Source organism: Pelodiscus sinensis, chromosome 12, assembly GCF_049634645.1.
Source record: "Pelodiscus sinensis isolate JC-2024 chromosome 12, ASM4963464v1, whole genome shotgun sequence".
Classification (NCBI taxonomy): Eukaryota; Metazoa; Chordata; order Testudines; family Trionychidae; genus Pelodiscus; species Pelodiscus sinensis.
The window spans coordinates 34,037,585-34,061,180 of NC_134722.1; the positions used below are offsets into that span (position 1 = coordinate 34,037,585).

The 23,596-nt window shown below is 44.1% G+C and overlaps 1 protein-coding gene across 3 annotated transcripts in view; it reads right to left on the reverse strand.

Moving 5' to 3' along the window:
• RPGRIP1L (RPGRIP1 like) overlaps nt 1-23,596 on the reverse strand; it is a 171,832-nt gene that overhangs the window by 49,325 nt on the left and 98,911 nt on the right. Inside the window, exons 18-22 of one of the 3 annotated variants that reach the window (XM_075940284.1) lie at nt 22,579-22,793; nt 22,105-22,182; nt 21,643-21,726; nt 3,970-4,050; nt 996-1,155 (exon numbers count right to left, since the gene is read on the reverse strand). In XM_075940284.1, coding sequence (XP_075796399.1) covers nt 996-1,155; nt 3,970-4,050; nt 21,643-21,726; nt 22,105-22,182; nt 22,579-22,793 — 618 coding nt within the window. The remainder of the gene's footprint in view (nt 1-995; nt 1,156-3,969; nt 4,051-21,642; nt 21,727-22,104; nt 22,183-22,578; nt 22,794-23,596) is intronic. The other 2 variants (XM_075940279.1, XM_075940280.1) reach the window with 2 other exon arrangements.

Sequence of the window (23,596 nt, forward strand, 5' to 3'; positions counted from 1 at the left end):
CATTTGAGATTCGTTGAGAACCTGGGAGCATAATATTAGGTTTTCTGATAAATATAGCCAGGCAAATCTTTTCTTCTTTGCAGATCATAACACAGGTAAATCAATGACCATCAAATAGTCTGGAAAGTCATTTGTTTTTTATTCTGATTTGCTAAAAACACTAATGGTTATGTTGGTGGAAACTGAAATACAATCAAATATCTTGTAATAAACAATAGTGTAAGCAAACATTTAATATAGGAATTAAGGCTTTCAAATGATTAAACATTGTGATTAATTGCACAGTTAAACAAAAACAGTATACAGGTTGTGCCTCCCTTAACCAGGAATTTCTAGTCTGGCAACATCCATGGTCCAGCAAGACCAGAGATGTTCCTGGACCACAGAACCCAGGAATAGGGAGGTCTGGCCATGGGACAGGAATGCGGCAGGGAGTGGGGGTGGTAATCTGCCTCTTAAACATTTGAAGTTAGGGATTTGATAAGATGCACTGCCCTCTCATTGTTGGAGACAATCTCTGATATTACTGGTAGTACTTTTAGTCTTTAAAGTGTTACCAGACTATTTGTTGTTTTTTAAGTTTTTCCTGTTACAGACTAAACTCAGCTACCCCCCTGAAGCTTCTGATATTACTGTTGGCTGTTATCTGTACACAAAGGGAGAATACTTTTAAAAATATTCTTTAGAACATCACCCTTCTGAAAGGAGAATATAAAGACACTGAAAACAAACCAGGTTTCCTTTTAATATTTTATGAAACTAGGCCAGATACCAGATTTTTGCATTCAATTACTATACAACATCTAATTGGGCTATAAACACCACCAACAAACTCACCCAGGTACAGCTATGAAGAACCCCAGAACACAATTTCTGTCATGAACATTCTTATAATCAGGCAGCTCACACTGTTAGCAACAAATGTTTAATATGGAAAGAGAGGTAGCTTCATTAATGTAATAGATTCATTTTTAATTTATAAAAATGAAAGTTACCTTCTGTTTCTAATTCCTCAGTTATTTCTGTTTCATCTCCAGAAGTAGCCAAACTCTGGTCAGCCAACTGACCCTCAGATAGCTGAGAGAGGTCATCTTCTTGCTGAATTTCTCTAGGAGTTTCCTTTACTTTATCACCTACCACTCTTTCCTGTATAATCTAAAATAAGAAAAGCAAATATAAAAGTAGGTAAATTTATAGATATTCTGTAGTATTTATAAACATCTACTTGAATAGAAAAAAGCTACTAAGACTTAAAACTTGAAGACTTATGACATGTATATGACCTGTTAGTAATGATATAGCTTAAAAAAAGATAGAGAGCAATGAAAAGCTCATTAATTATTAACTGCAATAACAAATAGAGTAAAAAGGACAAATCTATAATTTACGTTTTCTAAAGACCTAATTTCATAAAATCTCTTGACATCTATCAACATAAATGTAACTTCAGATGGTTTCAAAACATTTAACTTGTGTTTTAAGCTATTTATTTTTAGAAAAATTACTGTTCAGATTTTATTTTTAGAATCTTGATTAGCAATTAAATAGCATATTCATGAAGGTTAGCCAGTTTAAAATTATATATTTAATGCCTCAAATATCTAGGGTAAGAGAAACCATTATCTTATCATCTACTAGGGTATGTCTACATTAGCCCCCTAGTTCGAACTAGCAGTTAAACGGTAATTTGAACTAAGTCCTTAGTTCGAATTACCTGTTACTCCTCCTGAAATGAGGAGGAGTTTAACTGCCGTGCGTAGTCGCGGGCAATTAGTTTGGACTAGTGGCATTTAAAAATGGCGACCGGACGGGAACATGCAAATAAAGCCCGAGATATTTAAATCCCGGGCTTCATTTGCAAGTTCAAATGCCTACGTTAGCCTCCCTAGTTCGAACTAGGGGTCTAGTGTAGACATACCCCTTTATAGTTCTCTTCCCCCCTCTTCCAAATCCACTGAAATCATAGATAATTTTTCAGTATATACTAAATCAGGGATATTACACCTACCAATTCTGCTAGAGTAAGTATCTGCTTCATAGGGAACCCAGTAATGGAAAGCTTGGTACCAGATCATTCTCTTTCTGGGTCCAATTTCTCTACCCAGATATTTGAACTTCATCTCTCTTCCTACAAACCCTGGAGGCAAGGGACTCCAGGGCTTCCCTTAACCATTGTATGTTAGGCTGGGTGAGTACCTCCACTCTAAACCACTGCAGCAATACAAAGGAACTTTAAGAAGCCCTTACAAACTCTTCCACCACTGAACAATTCTCTGCTGGTATGAAGCTGGTGTTAGGAGACACAGGAGATGAGAGAGCTAGGGCATTGTGCTCCAGACAATCCCTGGCCAGTGGAGCATTCTTTATGAAAAACCATGGCAGTGCTCCCTTTTTGTAGCTCATGAGACAATCTCTTAAAAGATGGAACTCCTTGTAGTTGCACTCTATTTTGACTGCTTAGCCTTGAAGGGAGAAGGAGGAACAAACAGAAAAAGTGTAGCCAGGGGAACCAAACTCCTTTAAATGTAAACTTAAAAAACAGCAAATGGTCTGGTAGTACGTTATAGGCTAACAAAACATGTAGATGGTATTATGAGCTTTCGAGGGCACTGCCAGTCATCTGAAGATGTGGGTGGTGCCCACGAAAGCTCATGATACTATCTACATGTTTTGTTAGTCTACAAAGTGCTACCAGACCATTTGTTGTTTTTTAAGTTTATCCTGTACAGACTAACTCGGCTACCCCTTGAATCTTCCCTTTATATGTGCTTACCTGAGATGAATTGGGGTAATTAGCTTATTTACTCTTAAAAATAAGCTTTAAACAGAAGAATATGAAAGTCAGAAATTGTCACCCATTATTTCAAGACATATAAAAGAAAGGATAGATTAAAAATTATATATTTAATACTTTTTTATCCTTGGTATTTTACATAATCAATATATATTACATAGTCGGTGCAATTTTTTGTGCTGTTATATGGTGATATTCTTTAAAGGTAGGGAAGAGCTACATTTAATTCAACTGTTAAAAGCATAAGGAATTATGTAGGAACATTACTAGTTTAGTATTGATTTAGAAGAAATAATGTTAGTCACTGAATCACATACATTCCAATGCATTTAATGAAATTTCCTCCATCCAAATACTGATCCATGCTTACTGTTAAAATGTATTCGTTTTTTTTCTTTCTATTTCCTCTGCAAATACAGTTGGAGGGTTACATACCAAGAAAAGTATCAGAGGGGTAGCCGTGTTAGTCTGAATCTGCAAAAGCGGCGAGGAGTCCTGTGGCACCTTATAGACTAACTGAAGTGTAGGAGCATAAGCTTTTGTGGGCAAAGACCCACTTCGTCAGACGAAAGCTTTGCCCACAAAAGCTTATGCTCCTACACTTCATAAGCTTTGCCCACGAAAGCTTATGCTCCTACACTTCAGTTAGTCTATAAGGTGCCACAGGACTCCTCGCCGCTCATACCAAGAAAAGCAGCACGGTAAATCAGACAGCAGCTTATAATGAGAGCACTCCGCATGTTTCTTCCATGAACTCTTTCTTGGAACTGTACTTTTGATTCTTTAATATATAACATGTCATGTCTTATATGCCTGTATAAAACCATTTACTAAAACGTTCATTTGACTTGCCTGATAAGAATCTAAGAGAAAAAATTACTTGATTTATCTTGGATTTCCTAGTTACTTAGCAGTTGATGAACAAATAGGACTTGGATTGTAATGCTGACACTAACTTCATTCATGATCACTTAGTCAATATCTCCACTACAGTTATTCATCAAGAGAACCAATTAAAATTCTAATGATCACACAATTAGGATATCACTGTATTACAGTTTCACTCTTAGTGCATGACTAAACAAATCTGATATTGAATTTTTTGCTACAGCTATCAACATATAACAGAATTAAATCGCAAACTGGTATATGACAAAATTTGAACCACCTCATACCTCTGGAGCATTTGAAACAGTAGTTGTATCAGATTTAATTTTCTGTGCTATTTCTTCATTGTCTTCATCAGTAACAGGATTCTAAGTTATTGGCATAAAATAAGGAGACATATTTATCTGCTATTACAAAATTAACACATAAAAAAGCAGACCTGCGGACCAGCTTTCATATAAGCCTCCTTTTTGCAGGTGGAATTATTTGCATTGTCAAAATGGTGACATGCATAGTTAAGAACCAGAGAGCACTGTAACCAAATAGACTACTAAGGTGTATGTTTATTTCTAACCCATTTTCATTTCTGATTCTCTTAAACTAGTATAATGCAGCAAAGTCTGAGCTATAATTCGTATAAAAAGTTGATTTTTTTTAAAAAAAGAGAATTACCTTGTGTAGTAACAGAGGTTCTTCGAGATGCATGTCCCCATGGGTGCTCCACTCTGGGTGCCGGTGCAGTCTCATGCTGGTGACTGGAGATTTTTCTATCAGTGCCCTGCTATGCTGCACATGCGAGTAGTGTCTTCTCGTGCTGTTGGTGTCCACTGCGGCTGCATTCCTTCTCTGCTTTGGTACTAGCCCCAAAGAGGCTCCAAAGTAGGCGAAGGAGGGAGGGTAGTGGAACACCTACAGAGGGACACATCTTGAAGAACCCCCATTACTACACAGGGTGAATAAATCTTTTTTCTTCTTTGAGTGATGTCCCCTTGGATGCTCCACTCTGGGTGACTACAGAGCAGTGTTCGTATTGTGGAGGTGTGTTTGGCCCTGCCCCTGAAATTATGGACAGCACCACTTGTCCGACTGAGGTTGCAGGAGCGATAGTGGAGGTAAGAGTGTAATGTTTTGTGAAAGTGTGGTCAAAAGACCAAGTTGCTGCTTTGCAAATGTCCTCTAGTGGGATCTTGTACAGGCAGGCTCTGGTGCAAGTTACTGCTCTGGTGGAGTGAGCTCCTATATACTTGGTGGCTGCTTGTTGTGGATTGTGTAACAAGTACTTATAAAAGAAGAGATTCATTTGGAAATTCTTTGAAAGGAGATGGCTTGATCCTTCCAGCACTCTGAAGCTATGTCTAGACTGCAGAGCTTTTTCTGGGACACTAGAGGTATCCCGAAAAAGCTCTGCCATGTCCAAGGATCGCGTCCGCTTTTTTGGAACAGTTTCTGAAAAAGTGGACGTGTTTTCTCAGCATCCCTGTATTCTTCTCAGTGAGAGAAATAAGGGATTTCTGAAATAAGAGTTTTTTCCAAAATTTGGCCCCATGTAGACAGACCAAATTTCGGAAAAGCCTCTTTAGGAAAAAAAAGTGGAAAAAGATACGCAAATTGCAGTTTGCAATTTGCGTATCTTTTTCTGACTTTTTTTCGGCAGCGTAGACATAGCCTGAAAGTGATAAGAGGAGTCTTGTTGACTTTCTCCAGGATCTCGTTTGGTTGAGATAAAAGGCGAGTGCTCAGTCTAAGGTGTGCAGCACTGCTTGTATTGGATTGGTGTGCAGTTTGGGACATAATGCAGGTAAGTGTATCAGTTCACTGATATGGAAAGGCATTGGGACTTTGAGATGGAATCTGGGGTGCGGTCGGAGGGTTACTTTGTCCTTAGTGAACACTGTATACGGCAGGTCAGACATTAGTGCTGCCATTTTGCCTCCTACCGGAGGTGACGGCTATTAGAGAAGCCACCTTCATGGAGAGATGTAATCAAGAACAGGTGGCTGGTGGTTTGAACGGTGGTTTGGTTAGGTTCAAGACATGATTCAGATCCCATATAGGAGTTGGTGAATGTATTGATGGGAAAGTGTTTGAAGGCCTATAAAGAAACACTTGGTGATGGGATATGCGAAAATAGAAGTGCCATCAGTGGTTTTGTGGAAGGCTGCAACTGTCGCAGCATGTACTTTTATTGTGTTAAAAGAGAGTCCTGCTTCCCTTAGTCCCAAGAGATACAGTAAAATCTGGAGTATAATGTGCACTTTTTTCCCAGTTTTGTTTAGCATCAAAGATAGGGTGCACATTATCTATAGGAGGTTTTTAAAAAAAGTTTTAAACTCACCCTTGGCAGGCATGAGCTGGGCAGGGGGGAGGGCAGACAAGGACCTGGGAAAGTCCTGGGCGGGGAGGGCCCCCCCGGCATGCGCTCGGTGCACGGGCAGCTGGGCATGGGATACTTCCCCGGGAGGTGCGAGCTTGGCATGCGGGCATCTGGGCGTGGGAGCCTCCTGCAGATGCGAGCTGGGTGTGCAGGCATCTGGGTGGGGGAGGCTCCCACTGCAGGCACGAGCTAGGCACGCGGGCATCTGGGCGGTGGAGGCTCCCACTTCAGGCGCAAGCGCGGCGCGTTGGCATCTGTGTGAACTTTCTGTTGCAGCTCCCTCGAGATTCCCAATGCTTGGAGCCACGAGGCTCTGCGCATCACAATGGCCGTTGTGGTAATATGGACCGCAGTGTCCATTGCCGATTGTAGGGCTATGGCCCTCCTGAGTAATACTGTGCAAATAGGGTCTTTTCTGTTCAGGTAGGAACTGAGAGAGATCCTGGAGTTTTGAGTAGTTGCTATAATTGTAATCAGTAAGCATTGCTGAATAGTTTACAACCCTCATTGTAAAGTCGCCAATGAAGAGACTTTTCCACCCAGGATGTCTAATCGTTTATGGTCTTTATCCTGGGGAGTTGCCCTCATATTGAGATGTTTTGTCTTGTGCTGGACTGAGTCCACGACCAGGGAGTCAGACAATGGATGGGAAAATAAAAAGTCCATCCCCTTGGATGGGACAAAGCATTTCCTGTCAGTCCTCTTAGTGGTACATGTGATACATGCTGGTGTCTGACAGATATCATCAGCAGGGTCCATAAGAGGTGCCATCCTGGCTGAGGTGGCAGGTTGAAGAGTGCGTAGAAGCCTGTATTGTTTTTCTTGGACCTTTTGCAGATTCAGTTCTTGTGCTGAAACCACCCTCTTAAACAGTTACTGGAACTGCTTGATGTCATCCGTTGGAGATGTGGTGGTGGGAATTATAGCTTTGTCTGGGGATGAAGACTAGTTGTGGAGTGGAGATCTATCATCCTCCTAGGAAAGAGAGTCCTCATTTCTGGACTGAAGATGCACGGGGGAATTTGGTGCCATGTCCTGAGATGTAGGCTGCAGGGAATGAGGTGGTCTTTTGGCCAGTGTGAAGGGAGCGGAGTGATGGCTCCTATGAGAGGATCAGGTGTCTGAGGGATGCCATTGGCCTGGGTACAGAAGCGGCAGGTAAGGCCAATGATGACCATACCAGTGAGTTGGTGGTGGACCATGTGGTGCTCTTGTCGAGTAGGACTCCCATGGAGGATGCCTTTAGGTAGGACTGGAATGTTGTGCGGAGAAGTGGCTGTGTTGTCTTGTGTCAGCCTTGCTAAGAGAGAGACGGGGCTGGTGAGCAAGGCGAATGGACTGAGCGCACTGAAGATGCTGGCGAACCTGGGGCTGAAGAATTGTGGGTTATTGGTGCCGCAGAATGTCTGAGATGTTCTTTCGGTGGTGCTGTGGTGGTCTGCATGGAGGCAGGTGCTGACAGTGCCAAGGATGGGGTCAGCGTTAGTGACCTAGGAGGTGCAGCATCTTTTAGGTGCCATATCCAGTGCCCTCACAGGTACTGTCTTTGGTGCCGATGTATGATGTTTGGTCGGCGCAGTAGACGATGTGCCACCAACTTATGCCTGGGCTCAGAGTGGGCCCTCTTGTGCGACCCTGATTGTTTAGGCAGTACCATGCCTGACGAGCCGGGCTTGTCACCTATGCTCACCATGCATGAGCTCAGTGTGGGGGGTAGCAATTTAGCTGGAGAGACCCGGGCTTTTGCTTTTGCCTTTTCAGAAGAGGTAAAGGGACGACTTTTGTCCATACCATCTGGTCTTGCCACAGCCCAGTCCTTGTTTCTAAAGGGAGAATCATCATGCAAAGGTTGTAACGACTTCCCATACAAGAAAATTTTCAGTCTGTTGTCGCAGTCCTGTCTCGCATAGGCCAAGAGTTCAAGCAGTATGAACACTTCTGCACCATATGTGCCTCTCCTAGGCACTTTATGCAGGAATGCAGCCATCAGATACTAGCATGACTTCGCGACAAGAGTTATAGTGTTTAAACCCTGGAGAGCCAGGCATTTTGAAGTGAAAGAACAATGAAGAAAAAGAGAAGTTATTCACTTTGTGTATGATTGTTCTTCGAGATGCGTGTCCCCATGAGTGCTCCACAATTGGTGTCCTGGCACCACAGATCAGAGACTTTGAGAGCAGTGATCGGGTGGGCTGCGCATGCACGAGCAGTGCTCCCGCCTTTGAAGTAGCATGTGTAGCCTGCTTCTCCTCTGTTTCTTCTTTAATGCCCTCATGGCTGCTATTATTTCCTGAAGTGGAGAGGAGAGCGGGTAGTGGAGCACCCACAGGGACACACATCTTGAAGAACAATTGTTACTGCACAAAGTGAGTAACTTCTCTTTCTTCGAGTGATGTTCCCATGGGGGCTCCACAGTTGGTGACACATTGAGATGGACAGTGGGCTTCGATCAATTGCTACAGATTGTGGAGAGAACCGTGTTGGCCACTGCGGTATCTGTTGTGGAGCATGGTGGAATAGCGTAATGCTTTATGAAGGTATGATTAGATGACCGTGTTGCTGCTCTGTGTATTTCCTGGAGTGAGACTCCCTTTAGGAAAGCAACTGATGTCGCCATAGCTCTGGTAGAATGGACCTTTGGATTCGTTGGTAATGCCTTATTCTGGAGCGAGTAGCATGTAGTAACGCATGATGTTATGAGCTTTGATATGTGCTGGGAAGACAGTGGTTTTCCCTTGGACCTTTTGGCAAGGGAAACCATCAATCTCTGGGATAATCGAAAGGATTGAGCCCTATCGAGGTAGAAGGCAATTGCCCTTCTGATGTCCAAGGTGTATAATATGGCTTCTTCCCTGGAATGATGTGGGTTTGGGTAGAAAGTGGGAAGGATTATCTGTTCGTTGATATGGAATTCTGAGTTAACTTTCAGTAAGACGGATGGGTGTGGCCACAGGATGAACTTGTGCTTGAGAAAGGTCGTGTATGGAGGTGAAGCTGTGAGAGCTGCGAGTTCACTGACCCACTTTGCAGAAGTGATTGCCAGAAGGAACAATGTTTTCATGGTAAGAAAGGTAAGTGGGGAGGTTGCCATTGGTTCAAAGGGTGGTCTTCTGAGTGAGTGTAGGACCAATTCTATGTCCCATGTGGGGGCGAATGGGTTTTTGAGGCGGGTGAAGGTTCTGCAGGCCCTTCCTTCTTTTTGAGATGGGGTGGGCAAATATGGAGAACCCATCAATAGGAGGGTGGAAGGCTGTAATGGTGGTTATATGCACCCAGAGCGATGAAATTGACAAATTTTGTTGTTTCAGGTGCCTGATGTACTCCAGTACTTGGTGGAGTGGTGCCCTGGATAGTTCGAGTGCCCTGTGTGCACAGTACTGCATAAACTGGTGCCACTTATATAGGTAAGTCTTGCATGTCATTTGTCTCCTGCTATGCAGCAGAACATTTTTCACTTGTTGGGAGCACTGTTCCACTTCTGAGAACCAGATAGGTACCATACTGGCACCATACTGGCAGGTGCAGCATTTGTGTTTGGGGATGAAGTATTGACCCCTGGTTCTGGGAGAGCAGATCTGGGCGGTTCGAAAGAGGGTGGAATAGCGTAATGTAAAGACAGGTGATAAAGACATGTGAACTATTATCTGTTGGGGCTATCAAGATCATTAGAGCCCCATTTGTCTGTATCTTTTGAAGAACTCTGGGAATGAGAGGAATGGGTGGGAAGGCATATAATGGGTACCCCCTCCAGTGAGAAGCATGGCATCACCCATGGAGCCACACCATATGCGTGCTCAGGAGCAGTACTGGGGGCATTTGGAGTTCTGCCTGGTGGCAAAGAGATCTATTGTGTCCACCTCCATCGGTGGATCAGTTTGTGGGTGATCTGATCATTTAGTTCCCACTTATGTTCTGTGAGGAAGTTGCAGCTGAGGGTATCTGCCATAATGTTCTTGTCTTCAGGCAGGCATTCTGCCAAAATGGTAATATGGTTGCAGAGGCACCAATTCCAAAGCCTGACCGCCTCTGCGCATAGCGACTGGAATCTCGTACCCCTTTGGCGGTGGATGTAAAATATAGCTGTCATATGCTGGGATGCTTACATGAAGGGGGAAAGGAGTCCAGGAGAGCTGGCAGTATTTTAAAGAAGCCTTATTAAAGGCACAGGAAGAAACCATCCTGATGTGCAGCAAGAAAAGCAAATATGGTAGGTGACCAGATTGGCTTACCGGGAACATCCTTGATGAGCTTAAAAACAAAAAGGAAGCTTACAAGAAGTGGAAACTTGGACGGATGACTAGGGAGGAGTATAAATATATTGCTCGAGAATGCAGGGAACTTATCAGGAAGGCGAAAGCGCAACTGGAATTGCAGCTAGCAAGGGACATGAAGGATAACAAGAAAGGTTTCTACAAACATGTTAGCAATAAAAGGGTAATCAGAGAGAGTGTGGGGCCCTTATTGGATGAGGGAGGTAACCTTAGTGACAGATGACGTGGGAAAAGCTGAAGTACTCAATGCTTTCTTTGCCTCTGTATTCACGGACAAGGTCAGCTCTCAGACAAATGCACTAGGCAACGCAGTATGGAAAGGAGGTGGACAGCCTTTGATGGGGAAAGAAAAAGTTAGAAACTATTTAGAAAAGCTAAACATATACAAATCCATGGGCCCGGATTTAATGCATCCGAAAGTACTGAGGGAGTTAGCAAATATCATTGCAGAGCCTTTGGTCATTATTTTTTAAAACTTGTGGAGATCGGGAGAGATCCTAGATGATTGGAAAAAGGAAAATGTAGTGCCCATCTTTAAAAAAGGAAAGGAGGACAATCCAGGGAACGACAGACCAGTCAGCGTTACCTCAGTCCCCGGAAAAATCATGGAGGAGATCCTCAAGGAATCCATTTTGAAGCACTTGGAAGAGGGGAAAGTGATCAGGAATAGTCAACAAGTATTCACCAAGGGCAAGTTGTACATGACCAATCTGATTAGCTTCTATGATTAGGTAGCTGGCTCTGTGGATATGGGAAAGTCGGTGGATGTGATATACCTTGACTTTAGCAAAGCTTTTGATATGGTCTCCCACAATATTCTTGTCAGCAAGTAAAAGGAATATAGATTGGATAAATGGACTGTAAAATGGAATAGAGAGCTGGCTAGACTGTCAGGCCCAATGGGTAGTGATCAACAGCTCGATGTCAGGTTGGCAGTCAGTTTCTAGCAGAGTGCCCTAAGGATCTGTTTTGGGACCAGTTTTGTTCAACGTCTTTATTAATAACCTGGATGAGGGGATGGATTGCATCCTCAGCAAGTTCACAGATAACACTAAGCTAGGGGGAGAGGTAGATACGCTGGAGGGCAGGGACAGGGTCCAGAGTGACCTGGACAGATTAGATGATTGAGCCAAAAGAAATCTGATGAGGTTCAGCGAGGACAAGTGTGGTGTCCTGCACTTGGGATGGAAGAATCCTAAGCATTGTTACAGGCTGGGGACCAAATGGCTAGGTAGCAGTTCTGCAGAAAAGGACCTGGGGATTACAATGGTTGAGAAGCTGGATATGAGTCAACAGTGTGCCCCTGTAGCCAAGAGGGCTAATGGCATATTAGGGTGCATTAGAAGGAGCATTGCCAGTAGATCCAGAGAAGTGATTATTCCCCTTTATTCAGTGTTGTAGAGCAGGTTTTTTCTGACCATGGCCTTTGCGTATAGCCCATCCTGCCACACAAGGCCCCTCACAGAAAACCCAGAGATACTCAGAGGAGCATGGGAAGGACAATGCAGCTTTCTGCGAATGGAATTTAACCTTACAGGCATCCTGGGACTTACAGGCTCTTAAAAATAGGGAGGTAAGCAAGAAAAGATAGAACACAGTTGCAAGAAATAGTTAAGACTCTCTTGACTGGTCCTTGAAGGTAGGGAGGTAGGCATAGGGAGAGAAGACGCAACTGCCATGCACACTGACCATGCCTGCACCCGGCACTGTCCACGGGGCCACCAGGCGGGCATCATGAAAAATCGTATAGGGCAATATTGCACATTACCTCATTACCAGCCTTTCAGGCTCGGCCAGGGAACAAATCCTAATAAGGTACCGGGTATCAGGTTATGTTATAAAAGTCATAGAATCATAGGACTGGAAGGGACCTCAAGAGGTCATCGAGTCCAGCTTCCCGCCCTCAAGGCAGGACTAAGCTCCGTCTACACCATCCCTGACAGATGTCTATCTAACCTGTTCTTAAATATCTCCAGAGAGGGAGATTCCACGACCTCCCTTGGCAATTTATTCCAATATTTGACCACCCTGACAGTTAGGAATTTTTTCCTAATGTCCAATCTAAACCTCCCTTGCTGCACTTTAAGCCCATTACTCCTTGTCCTGTCCTCAGAAACCAAGAGGAACAAATTTTCTCCTTCCTCCTTGTGACACCCTTTTAGATATTTGAAAACCGCTATCATGTCCCCCCTTAATCTTCTTTTTTCCAAACTAAACAAGCCCAGTTATGAAGCCTGGCTTCATAGGTCATGTTCTCTAGATCTTTAATCATTCTTGTCGCTCTTCTCTGTACCCTTTCCAATTTCTCCACATCTTTCTTGAAATGTGGTGCCCAGAACTGGACACAGTACTCCAGCTGAGGCCTAACTAGTGTAGAGTAGAGCGGCAGAATGACTTCACGAGTTTTGCTTACAACACACCTGTTGATACAACCTAGAATCATATTTGCTTTTTTTGCAACAGCATCACACTGTTGACTCATATTCAACTTGTGGTCCACTATGACCCCTAGATCCCTTTCCGCCATGCTCCTTCCTAGACAGTCGCTTCCCATCTTGTATGTACGGAACTGATTGTTCCTTCCTAAGTGGAGCACTTTGCATTTCTCTTTATTAAACTTCATCCTGTTTACCTCTGACCATTTCTCTAACTTGCTACGGTCATTTTGAATTATGTCCCTATCCTCCAAAGAAGTTGCAACCCCACCCAGTTTGGTATCATCTGCAAACTTAATAAGCGTACTCTCTATCCCAATATCTACATCATTGATGAAGATATTGAACAGTATGGGTTCCAAAACAGACCCTTGCGGAACTCCACTTGTTATCCCTTTCCAGCAGGATTTAGCACCGTTAACAACAACTCTCTGACTACGGTTATCCAGCCAATTATGCACCCACCTTATCTAAGTGGCCCTATCTAAGTTATATTTGCCTAGTTTATCAATAAGAATATCATGCGAGACCATATCAAATGCCTTACTAAAGTCTAGATATATGGCATCCACCGCTTCTCCCTTATCCACAAGGCTCGTTATCCTATCAAAGAAAGCTATCAGATTAGTTTGGCATGACTTGTTCTTCACAAACCCATGCTGGCTATTCCCTATCACTTTATTACCTTCCAAGTGTTTGCATATGATTTCCTTAATTACCTGCTCCATTATCTTCCCTGGGACAGACGTTAAACTGACCGGTCTGTAGTTTCCTGGGTTGTTCTTATTCCCTTTTTTATAGATGGGCATAATATTTGCCCTTTTCCAGTCTTCTGGAATCTCCCCTGTCTTCCATGATTTTTCAAAGATCCCTCGTCCCCTTTGTTCAGCGAGGTTCCGAGTGTTGAGGGCACGTGTCTTTTTTTGCCCGGCTGAAGGATTGATCACCCTGAAGCTGCCTCCTCACCCTTCGAGTCAAAGATAGGGGTGCATGAGTCCTGAACATGCTCCGAGTTTTAGTGTGTCTTTATGTTGTTATTGTTTCTGGATTTGTAAGTATTGCTTAAATATATTAGTTATTGGTTTAGTTAACAGTTGAATCATGTTAATTTCACTGTGTAATTCTGTAAAGTGTAACTGAGTTCTATTAACCACACTGTGTAAATTGCATAAGCTTGTGTTGTGTAGTGGTGTTGTATTTAGGCTAAGTATAAGTGTTAGAAATAGTAACCCAGGAGTTGTTAAGTTGTAGAGGTAGATTAATAACTAACTCCAACAGCTGCCTAAAATAACCATAGAGGGGCTGGCTGTGGACAAAGTTTTATTATCATTATATTGGCTTTGTTTTTGTATTTTTTGCTTGTGTGCTGCGCTGCCTTAAGAGAATTAGAAACAGTGATTTGGTATAGTTGAATTGTAATCAAAGAAGTTTGTAATTAGTTAAGTATAGCTAAGTTTAGGTTTTTCCACCCTGTATAAGCATTAGGTAATTGCTTCTTTTTTAAATCATTTGAAAGTTATTTGGTTTTGATAAAAGAATCATTCCATTTAATAAAAAAATCATTTGTTTCACCATCATCCAGTAGTTTTCACTGGGTAGTCGTCTTTAACCCTTGAGGCTCCCACCACATCACCGAACCAAGGTATAACATTCAGCTCAGGTAAGGCCACATCTGGAGTATGATGTCCAGTTCTGGGCCCCCCACTATAGAACGGATGTGGACACAATGGAGAGGGTTCAGCGGAGGGTGACCAAAATGATTAGGGGGCTGGAGCACATGACCTATGAGGAGAGACTGAAGGATTTGGGATTTGTTTAGTCTGCAGAAGAGAAGAGTGTGGGGGGATTTGATAGCAGCCTTCAACTTCCTGAAGGGAAGTTCCAAAGAGGATGGAGACAGGCTGTTCACAGTAGTGATGGATGGCAGAACAAGGAGCAATAATCTCAAGTTACAGTGGGAGAGGTCTAGATTGGATATTAGGAAAAACTATTTCACTAGGAGGGTGGTGAAGTACTGGAATGGGTTACCTATGGAGGTGGTAGAATCTCCATCCCTAGAGGTTTTTAAGTCTCATCTTGACAAAGGCCTGGCTGGGTTCATTTACTTGGGATTGGTCCTGCTTTGGGCAGGAGGCAGAACTTGATGATCTCCTGAGGTCTCTTCTAGCTCTATGATTCTAACAACCAATATAATAAGATCTGGAATCTTCCTGAAATCATATTAGCATTTTAGCATCCACTAGTTAAGTGAAATCAAAGTCTACAGGTGTTGATCACAGTTTCACAGACCCTAAATCCTCCCCGTAGTCCTCCATCTTCAACATTGCTGCCTATTTACACTGGCAGATAGCAGAATCAGTTATTACTGCCATCTGGTGTTCTTCTATGTATGTGGATGCTTGTCCACATGTGCTATTTGCACATCTGAAAGCTTCAGGGGTCTTCTGAAAGAACTGATGGGTAAGCAGCAGGCAAACAGATGGATAACCAAACAACTTTAAAGGAGCCTCAACATCACCAGCGGCTTCCCATCTCAGACTGGAGTTTTTCAAATCTACTAATTCTGAATCTAAATCTAAATCTGGAATGGGTTACCTAGGGAGGTGGTGGAATCTCCATTCCTAGAGGTTTTTAAGTCTCGGCTTGACAAAGCCCTGGCTGGGTTGATTTAGTTGGGATTGGTCCTGCCTTGGGCAGGGGGCAGGACGTGATAACCTCCTGAGCTCTTTTCCAGCTCTATGATTCAATGATTCTATATTGTTGGTGAGGATCCGCATGGAAGAGCCTTAGATGCAAGGGAGGAAGTGCTTGCAAGCGTTGTGGACTTCTCGAAGCTCGAGCAGGTTTATGTGCAGTCTTGATTCCTATTTGGACATTTCCCTTGTGCAAACTGTTGTTGGAAGTGTGCCCCCCATCCCATCAGTGAGGTATCCGTCATAATTTGTTTGGATGGCTGGTTCTGGTGGAAAGGCACCCCTTTGCAGAGGTTGTGTGCTTATGTCCCCCGTTGTGTGCCTATATCCACAAAAGGCGAGGACTTTTGGGGGAATGGAAACGTGCTTGTGGATCTGACAGCTGGGCTGGTGTGTACAATGAAAAGATCCAGTGCTGGAAACAACGGAAGTGCAGCCTGGCATGTGGGATCACATATGTGGTAGCCGTCATGTGCCCGATAAGTTTGAGGCATGTTATGATGGTTACTGTTGGGCTTGTGATAATGGTCATAACAAGATTTCTTATACTGTCAAACTGGTGATTGGGGAAATAGACTCTAGCTGTTGTGGAGTCTATACAAGCCCTATGAACTCCAAAGATTGTGGAGTGTAGTATGAATTTCTGCTAATTGATAATGAAGCCCAGCGACTGAAGCGTGGTCTTCGTGAATGTGATCATGTCTCTGATGGTCCGCTGTGAGGGACCTCGGATAAGATAATTGTCTAGATAGGGGAATATTTTGATCCCATTGTGTCTTAGATATGACACGGCCACCACAAGGGTCTGGGGGCAGAGGAGAGGGAGGACTCTGTACTGAAAGTGGTTTGAGGCTACCATGAACTATAGGAAGTGCCTGTGTGCAGGCTGATTGTGATGTGAAAATATGCATCTTGAAGGACAAGGGTTGCGAACCAGTCCCCACACTGATGGAATTACTGTGGCAAGTGTGACCATTTTGAAGCATTGCCTGCAAAGATATTTGTTTAATTGGTGCAGGTCCAAGATAGGTCTCCAACCTCCTGTTCTCTTTTCTGTGAGAAAGTAGTTTAAATAAACCCCCCTCCCTTTGTATTTTTCAGGAACCTGTTCTATGGCTCCTATTTTGAGAAGGAGTAAAACCTCCTGGCAGAGCAGAGTCTCATGACAGGGGTCCCTGAAGAGGGAGGGAGGTGGTGGGGAGGTTGGAGAAATTGCCATGAAAGGGATAGCATAACCACTGCTGACGATTTCTAGGACCCACCAGTTTATAGTGATTGGTGCCCACTGACTGTAGAAGGGGCACAAGCGATGGTGAAATATATGGTGCTTGCCTGGTACTGTAATTGGGGGGAGGTTGGGCAGACCCTGGATCAAATTTTCAAACTTGTTGCCTCGAGGCCTGGGTCGCAGAAGAGAGGTTGTTTGGGGCTCTCTTTCGTTGGTTTCAAGGTCCAAAACAGTTTTGCTCAAAGGGTCGGTATTGGTGTTGTCTAGTGAAGATCGTGTCCCTGTGCCTTTGACAGGGTGTATAGCGCTTTCTTTGGTAATGGGAGTATACATCTGCAACATGCGAAGGGTAGTGTGCAAATCTTTCCTAGAATGTAGTGTTTCATTGGTACCTGAAGCGAACAATTTTGCTTTTGTTGAATGGCAGGTCCTCTACTTTGGCCTGGAGGTCCTTAGGGACTCCTGCTGCTTGCAACCAAGATGTACGTCTCATCATCATGGATGTCGCAGTGGACCCAGTCACAGTGTCTGAGGCATTCTGGACCATTTGCAGCGCCATATGGGATATAGCGTGACCCTCCTTAGTGAATGCCTTGAGGAAAGGTCTTTTATCCTCTGCAAGATTGTGCATGAGTTCTGTTAATTTTGTGTAATTGTCAAAATCATGATTTGCAAGCAGTGATGTATAGTTAGCCATGCGTAGCTGGAGAGTTGATGAAGAGTATACTTTTCTCCTAAACACATCCAGGCGTTTGTGGTCCTTGTCCTGTGTATGTGTATGTGTTTTGTGTTGTGGGTTCTTGGACCTTTGATTGGCAGCATCAACCACTAAGGAGTTTGGTCGAGGGCGCAGGTAGGGTAAGTCCATGCCTTTAGATAGCATGAAATATTTCCTATCAGCCCTTTTATTGGTTGGAGGGGCCATGGCAGGTGTTTGCCAGACTTCATCGGCTGCCTCAAGGATTGCTTCATGTAGAGGCAGTGCGATTCTGCACTTTGCAGAGGGCTGTAGATTGTTTAGGAGTTTGTGTTGTTTCTCCTGGACCTCTGATAAAACTACCTCCTGAGTGGTAGCCACCCTTTTAAATAGGACCTGGAATTGCTTGATATTATCAGTAGGAGTTGGGTCATTTGGAATAACCGCTTCATCAGGAGCAGAGGATGAATGATAATTCAGTGCTATATCAGATCGGTGGATGGTTGGGTTTCCTCGATCTGTCCTTCCTCTAGATCTGAGTCCTCAGATGGGGAATGTGATGCATCTGAGTGCATGGAGGGCAGTGACCTTTGTGCAGGTGTAGGCGGTGGAGTGGAGGTGTGTCGTGGTGCCCAGTAACGACAGGGGGACCATCGGCTGTGATGAGTGTCATAGTAATACCAATCAGTGTGCCACAGATATTGGTAATGAGGTGGTCTGTATGCCCCATAACATGCATGTGCCCTATCTGGGGAGGAGTGTTGTGAGGAGAACATGCTCGCTGCATCCCTGTGGTAGGCACTGAATTGTGATAAGGACAGTTACTCTGACGAGCCCCTTGTTCAGAGTGGGGATCGTGAATGATATCGTGGTGAAGGCTCAGGACAGGACAGGGTCCTAGACCTCCTGTCATATCTTGGTGGCACTTGTGTTTTGCAACCTGAGAAACGGCGATGGGATGCAGGCTTGTGACCCATTGCCACATTGGTTGGCACCTCTGGTGGTGGCATGGGTGTAGCCGTGACTATAGGGAATCTAGAGTTAGTGTGAGGTACTAGGGGGTGGCTGGAGCTAGCCCTATCGGTTTTCTGTGCCACAGGCGAATGGTGTGCCATAGGTTGGTAATGTGGCAGGGATCTTGAGTGTGCCCATGGTGAGCCAGTTGCCCTTAATGACAATGGTGCCTCTGTCACCACAGAGCCCTTGCTAGGTGCTCTTTTTGAGGTAGCTGATTTTGAGGGCTGTTTCAAGTGCGTCTTTGAGCCTGTTATTGAGAAGGCTCAAGACTTTGCTGTGCCTGTGTCAGGGGGTACACCCCTGACGGGGGCTGTTGACCCCCTTATACTGACCCGCGTCTCAGTCCGGGCCTATACCGTACCCCCAAAGTCCCCAAAAGTTCAGGCCCCTCTATCCGGGGATATATGGTATCCAATGTTCGGAAACAAAGTCCAGGCCCCTCTATCAGGGGATATACGGTATCAATGTCTTGACACAAAGCCCAGGCCCCTCTATCAGGGGATATACGGTATCAATGTCTCGACACAAAGCCCAGGCCCCTCTATCAGGGGATATACGGTATCAAAGGCCTAGTCCCTCTGAGGAGCCTCTCCTGGCCCCAGGCCTGGTTATCCAGGGGGGGGCCTGCGTGGTAGGGGGACCCGGGCCCTCCCTCTCCACCGGGTCCCAGCCCAGGGCCCTTTAGGCAGGGTCTGTGGCTCCTGCTGGCTCGGCGGGGAATCCGGCCGATACACGCCGAGCCAAACTTTGTATCCCCTGCCCTGGGCTGCTTCCTACCACGCCCCGGTTCCCCGGGGGCCCATTGGCCTCTGAGGCAGTACCTGCTGGGGCTGTGGGTACGTTCCGGTCTCCCAGAGTCGGGGTCCGCTTCCTTGGTGTCAGGGTCCAGCACTGGCAGCGGCTCTGGTCCCAGCGGCTGCAAAAACACTGGCCTTGCCTGGTCTCCTCCCTCCCCCAGCTGTCCTCTTGCCTGCTGGGCTCCCTCTGCCTTTATACCTGGCCTCTGCTGGGAGCATGCCCAGCAGGGCCGGAAGGGCGGGGCCCTCTCCGCCAGCTGGGCCTGGGCTACTCCCGGCCCTGCAGTGCGGGGTCTGTTCGCCCCGTCACAGCCTGGTTCATCTCCTTTGCAAATTCTTGAGGAGAGAGAGCAGGCTGGTGAGAGTCCAGTTTCTGAGCATGTTCTCTGAGCAGAAGGACTTGGAAGTTTGCCCTAAGGAGAAGTTACGCTCGAGCCCTTATTTCCCCCTTGATAATTATAGGTGTCCAAAGCTCTATCCATAGACTGCGTGCGTATTGTGAGCTCCCTTTCTTTGAGAGCTCTGGTTGTGAGGCTATGGCAATGGATACATTTCTGAGGTACACGCCCCCCCCCCCCCCCCCCCAACAGCATATACATTTGCTGTGGGCATCAGAAAATGGCATAAATTCTCGGCATTTGCCACATCTTTTCTCCTTAGGAGAGTCTGGCATGTCTGTCAGAAGCTATCTGTAGCTATGCAAGCAACTGAGACTGCTTGTGGGTTGCTGGTTTCTGTTTCCTTTTTTGTTTTATTTGCTTGCTGTGACTTGCCGCTGTGTGGCAGTAAAAGCTGGAGGCAGCTTTTTTTTTCTGTGTAAAAGGAAGGTAGTCCTGAGTGCCTCAGGACTAGCTACGCTGATAAGGTGATTCCGCTTTGTGCTGCAGAGTGCGCTGAGGAGGAGAGAACTGAGCTCTGTCTGTGGCCGAGGGCAGTGAAGAAGGAACTGAGGAGAAATGGGCTGCGTGCGCTACTTCAAAGGCTGGAGCACTACTCTCCGCTAGTGCATGCACAGCCCGCCTGATCACTGCTCTCAAAGTCTCCTATCTGTGGTGCCAGGACGAGCCTGACACCAACTGTGGAGCACCCCTGGGGACATCACTAGAAGATCTGGGTGTTTTGTGGGGTTTTTTTTGAGGAATTTTTTTTTTTTAAATCATGAACAGAAAGGGAAGGAGTAAAAACTTGTATCTGAGAGAAAAACTGAGGGAATTTAATGATTTTTTTTTTATTGTTTCGGGTGGAAAGAGGGCGACTGAAGGAGAGTCCCATCTGCTGCTGAGGACAGTAGAGAAGGAACTGAGGCACCATGCCGTGCGCATGCCTAATGGACACCAATGGCATGAGGAGATGCTACTGTGCGTATGCAGTGCAGTAGGGCACTGCTAGAAAAATCTCCAGTCGCACCAGTACGCAGAGTGGAGCATCCATGAGGACATCACTCGAAGAAGAATCAGTGGATACTTCTACTAATATTACTTTCCCCAGCAATTTAGGTCATTTGGACAACAAACCTGCCTTTCCAAAGAACACAGTTAAGCACCTAAATCATACAGCATTACAATAGGGTTTGGGTACCTAGCTACCTCTGAAAAATCCCAGCCTTATAGATCAAATTATACTTGCAAATCAGATAGATGGATGTCAAAATGGCAAAAACATGTGTCTTCAAATATTTGCGGGATCAAAATAGGAACAGGTGGGGGATAGGCACTTGTGAATAAATTTGATCCTAAAATATACTTATATTCAGGGCTTGATAAACAATGTAATCTACTCGCTCGTGGCGAATAGATTACACCTTGGAAGAGCTGGCGCAGAGCGATCTGTGCATGTGCAGAACAATCTGCGCATGTGCAGAGCGCAGAAGTGCGCGGCTGCGTCGCCGCTCAGAAAGCTCTGCTTATATTACTTATTTATATAAGTCTAATGTCATTAAAGTGACATTTAAGTTGAAGCCTCATATTTTTCATATAAATACATGCACACACTTTCATTTTTTCAGATTTAGGCTTTTGAAAAACTTTGATTCCACCAGCGCTGAATTTGATTTACTATGGTGAACTTATAATATACTGACTTAGTTTGTACTCTTTGGTATTCATTACTGTTCAAAACAAAGTTGGCTTAGACTAAAATTGAACTGATAGTAGGAAGAGTTGTATTATCAACACTGATACTATGCTTTTAATATAATTAATGAAGGTTATCAAATGCATTTATGAACAGAAGAAAGTAACTGTATATAGCCTAACTATAATACACCATATTAACAAATAATAAACGACACTTACTGCTCATCTCAGGACATTTTACAATTGGTCTTAGAGACTCCATTTTAGTTAACTGGCTTTAGCTGATTAAAATTGTAATTATTACTACTATAATTTGTTTAAATTTTATATAAGTACATATTCAATAAATAAACTCTTAATACTTAAACCTCACTGGAATCTGTAGTATGCTGGCATCCATAAAAGACACTTTCTTGTCTGCTACAGCAATGCGCTGCCGTGGTTTGGGCTTTGGAGCCTAGGATAAAGGAATATAATTAAAAATGGTGTTCGTCACAATGTGGTGCTAGCTCTTTAAGAATTAAGAGGCCAAAGCACCCATGACTTATAAGCTGCTTCCTATTTATCACCCGGACCACAGAATTGGGGGAGACACAGTGGAGGAGTCAGTGAGGAAAAGGGAAGATAAGAGTTGCCAGGGAGCCAGTAATCTGCAGGTAGGAGCGATAAAACAGCAAGAGGGCCTTGGAGAAAATGGGAGGTGGTTACTAAGGGGAAGGCTGAAAGCATGAGAATAGCAAAAAAGGCTGGCTGATTGACCACTCTAGCCACACAGCAAGCACTGAAAACTGAATGCCAAAGAGGCAGGCATGTCAGTTCTGTCTCAGCTTATCACCACATAATTCTGCTTCTGAGGTGCTCTTTTTTTTGCCCCCAATGGCTGTATTTCTGTCATTTCCTTTTCTGGAAGCTTCTAGATGACAGGTAGAAACACAGTGGAAGCTAGCAATATTTACAAAATTAATGAACAATACAGAAATATTCCCTGTAAAATCTGATTAAGGATTTGGAATTTACTTATTTAAAAAACGGTAAATAATTTGAAATGTCTACAAAATGATTCTATCTAAAAAGGTTAGTGTTTGCTTTGTCTCTCCTATACAATTGTCTATGTGTACAGAAGACTTACAAGTTTCAAAAGTCACAACATGAAGGACTTTTTCTATCAAAAACACAAGCGGTGGTTGTGTGAAGTACTAGTTTCTATTAAATGCACTGTATTGTAAGGATTATTCCTACTTACCAGGTTTGGATGTACTGTAAGAAGTCTTTTCTCTCTCTAACTTCTTAGAATTGTTAAATTACTTACTGTCATTGATGAAGTAAAAGAAGGGTCCGGGGTTAGAGTCTGCACTTCCTCCTTCACTGGTAACTTAGCTGCTGTTGAGTTTTCATTTTGGATGTAACTCACTAGGTCTGCTGCCATGGCCGACCCAGTTGGAGGTAGATAGGCAAACCTCCATTTTAGTTCAATGTTGATGGTGCCAGAAGAATGTCCTTCAGAATTTGTTAGTTCAAATGTACCTGAAAGGACGATGCAAAACCCATCTAGCTCTACTAGCTATCATGCAAAATGAAACAACATGCAAGGCAACAATTACATAAAAATGGCATTCAGTTTCTTGAGATCCCTTGAGAACTTCCTCAGCTAAAACTGGCTGTAGAATATGAATTTAAAGAAAAAAAGATGTCTCTGGTAGTTTCAAGTCTCACACTGAGAGTATTTAAAGCAAAGGATTTTAAGGGCCATAACTACATGGGGGATAAAAGTAATGCAAACCAGTCAAAGATTAGTATAGGTGCCACTCTTTCCTCATGAGGAATTACCTTGGAGAAGGAATGCCTGTTGATGAGACATTAGTGAATTTATTCAGGATTGTCTTGGTTACATCTACAATACTCCTTACAATGGGAGCTCAACAAATCAAGCCTATCATTGATATACGGTATCCAAATGCATACAGATTTGAGGTCCCTGTCAACAAGGATAATTAGATGTTTATATCTAAACTCTTCATGTTTATTCCTTCCTTCAGGATCCCATGATTAGGCACAGGAATTGGTGTCAAATGTGTGTGGATTATATTGTGCACTTGGTCCTCAAGTTCACCTGCTAAGTCTCAATAATGAGGCATTCCAGAGTCAGCATGGATAAAAGGGCATTCTACAGGGAACAAAGGAATGAGTTAAAGATAGGGTATACTTTGGGACTAGCTGATATCTTTTGTATGCTCTTTGGCAGCCTGGGAACAGGCACTAGATGTGACTATTATTCACCTCATTGTAAATGATTTAGGAATGCGCGAGGACATCATTTGATCAGAATT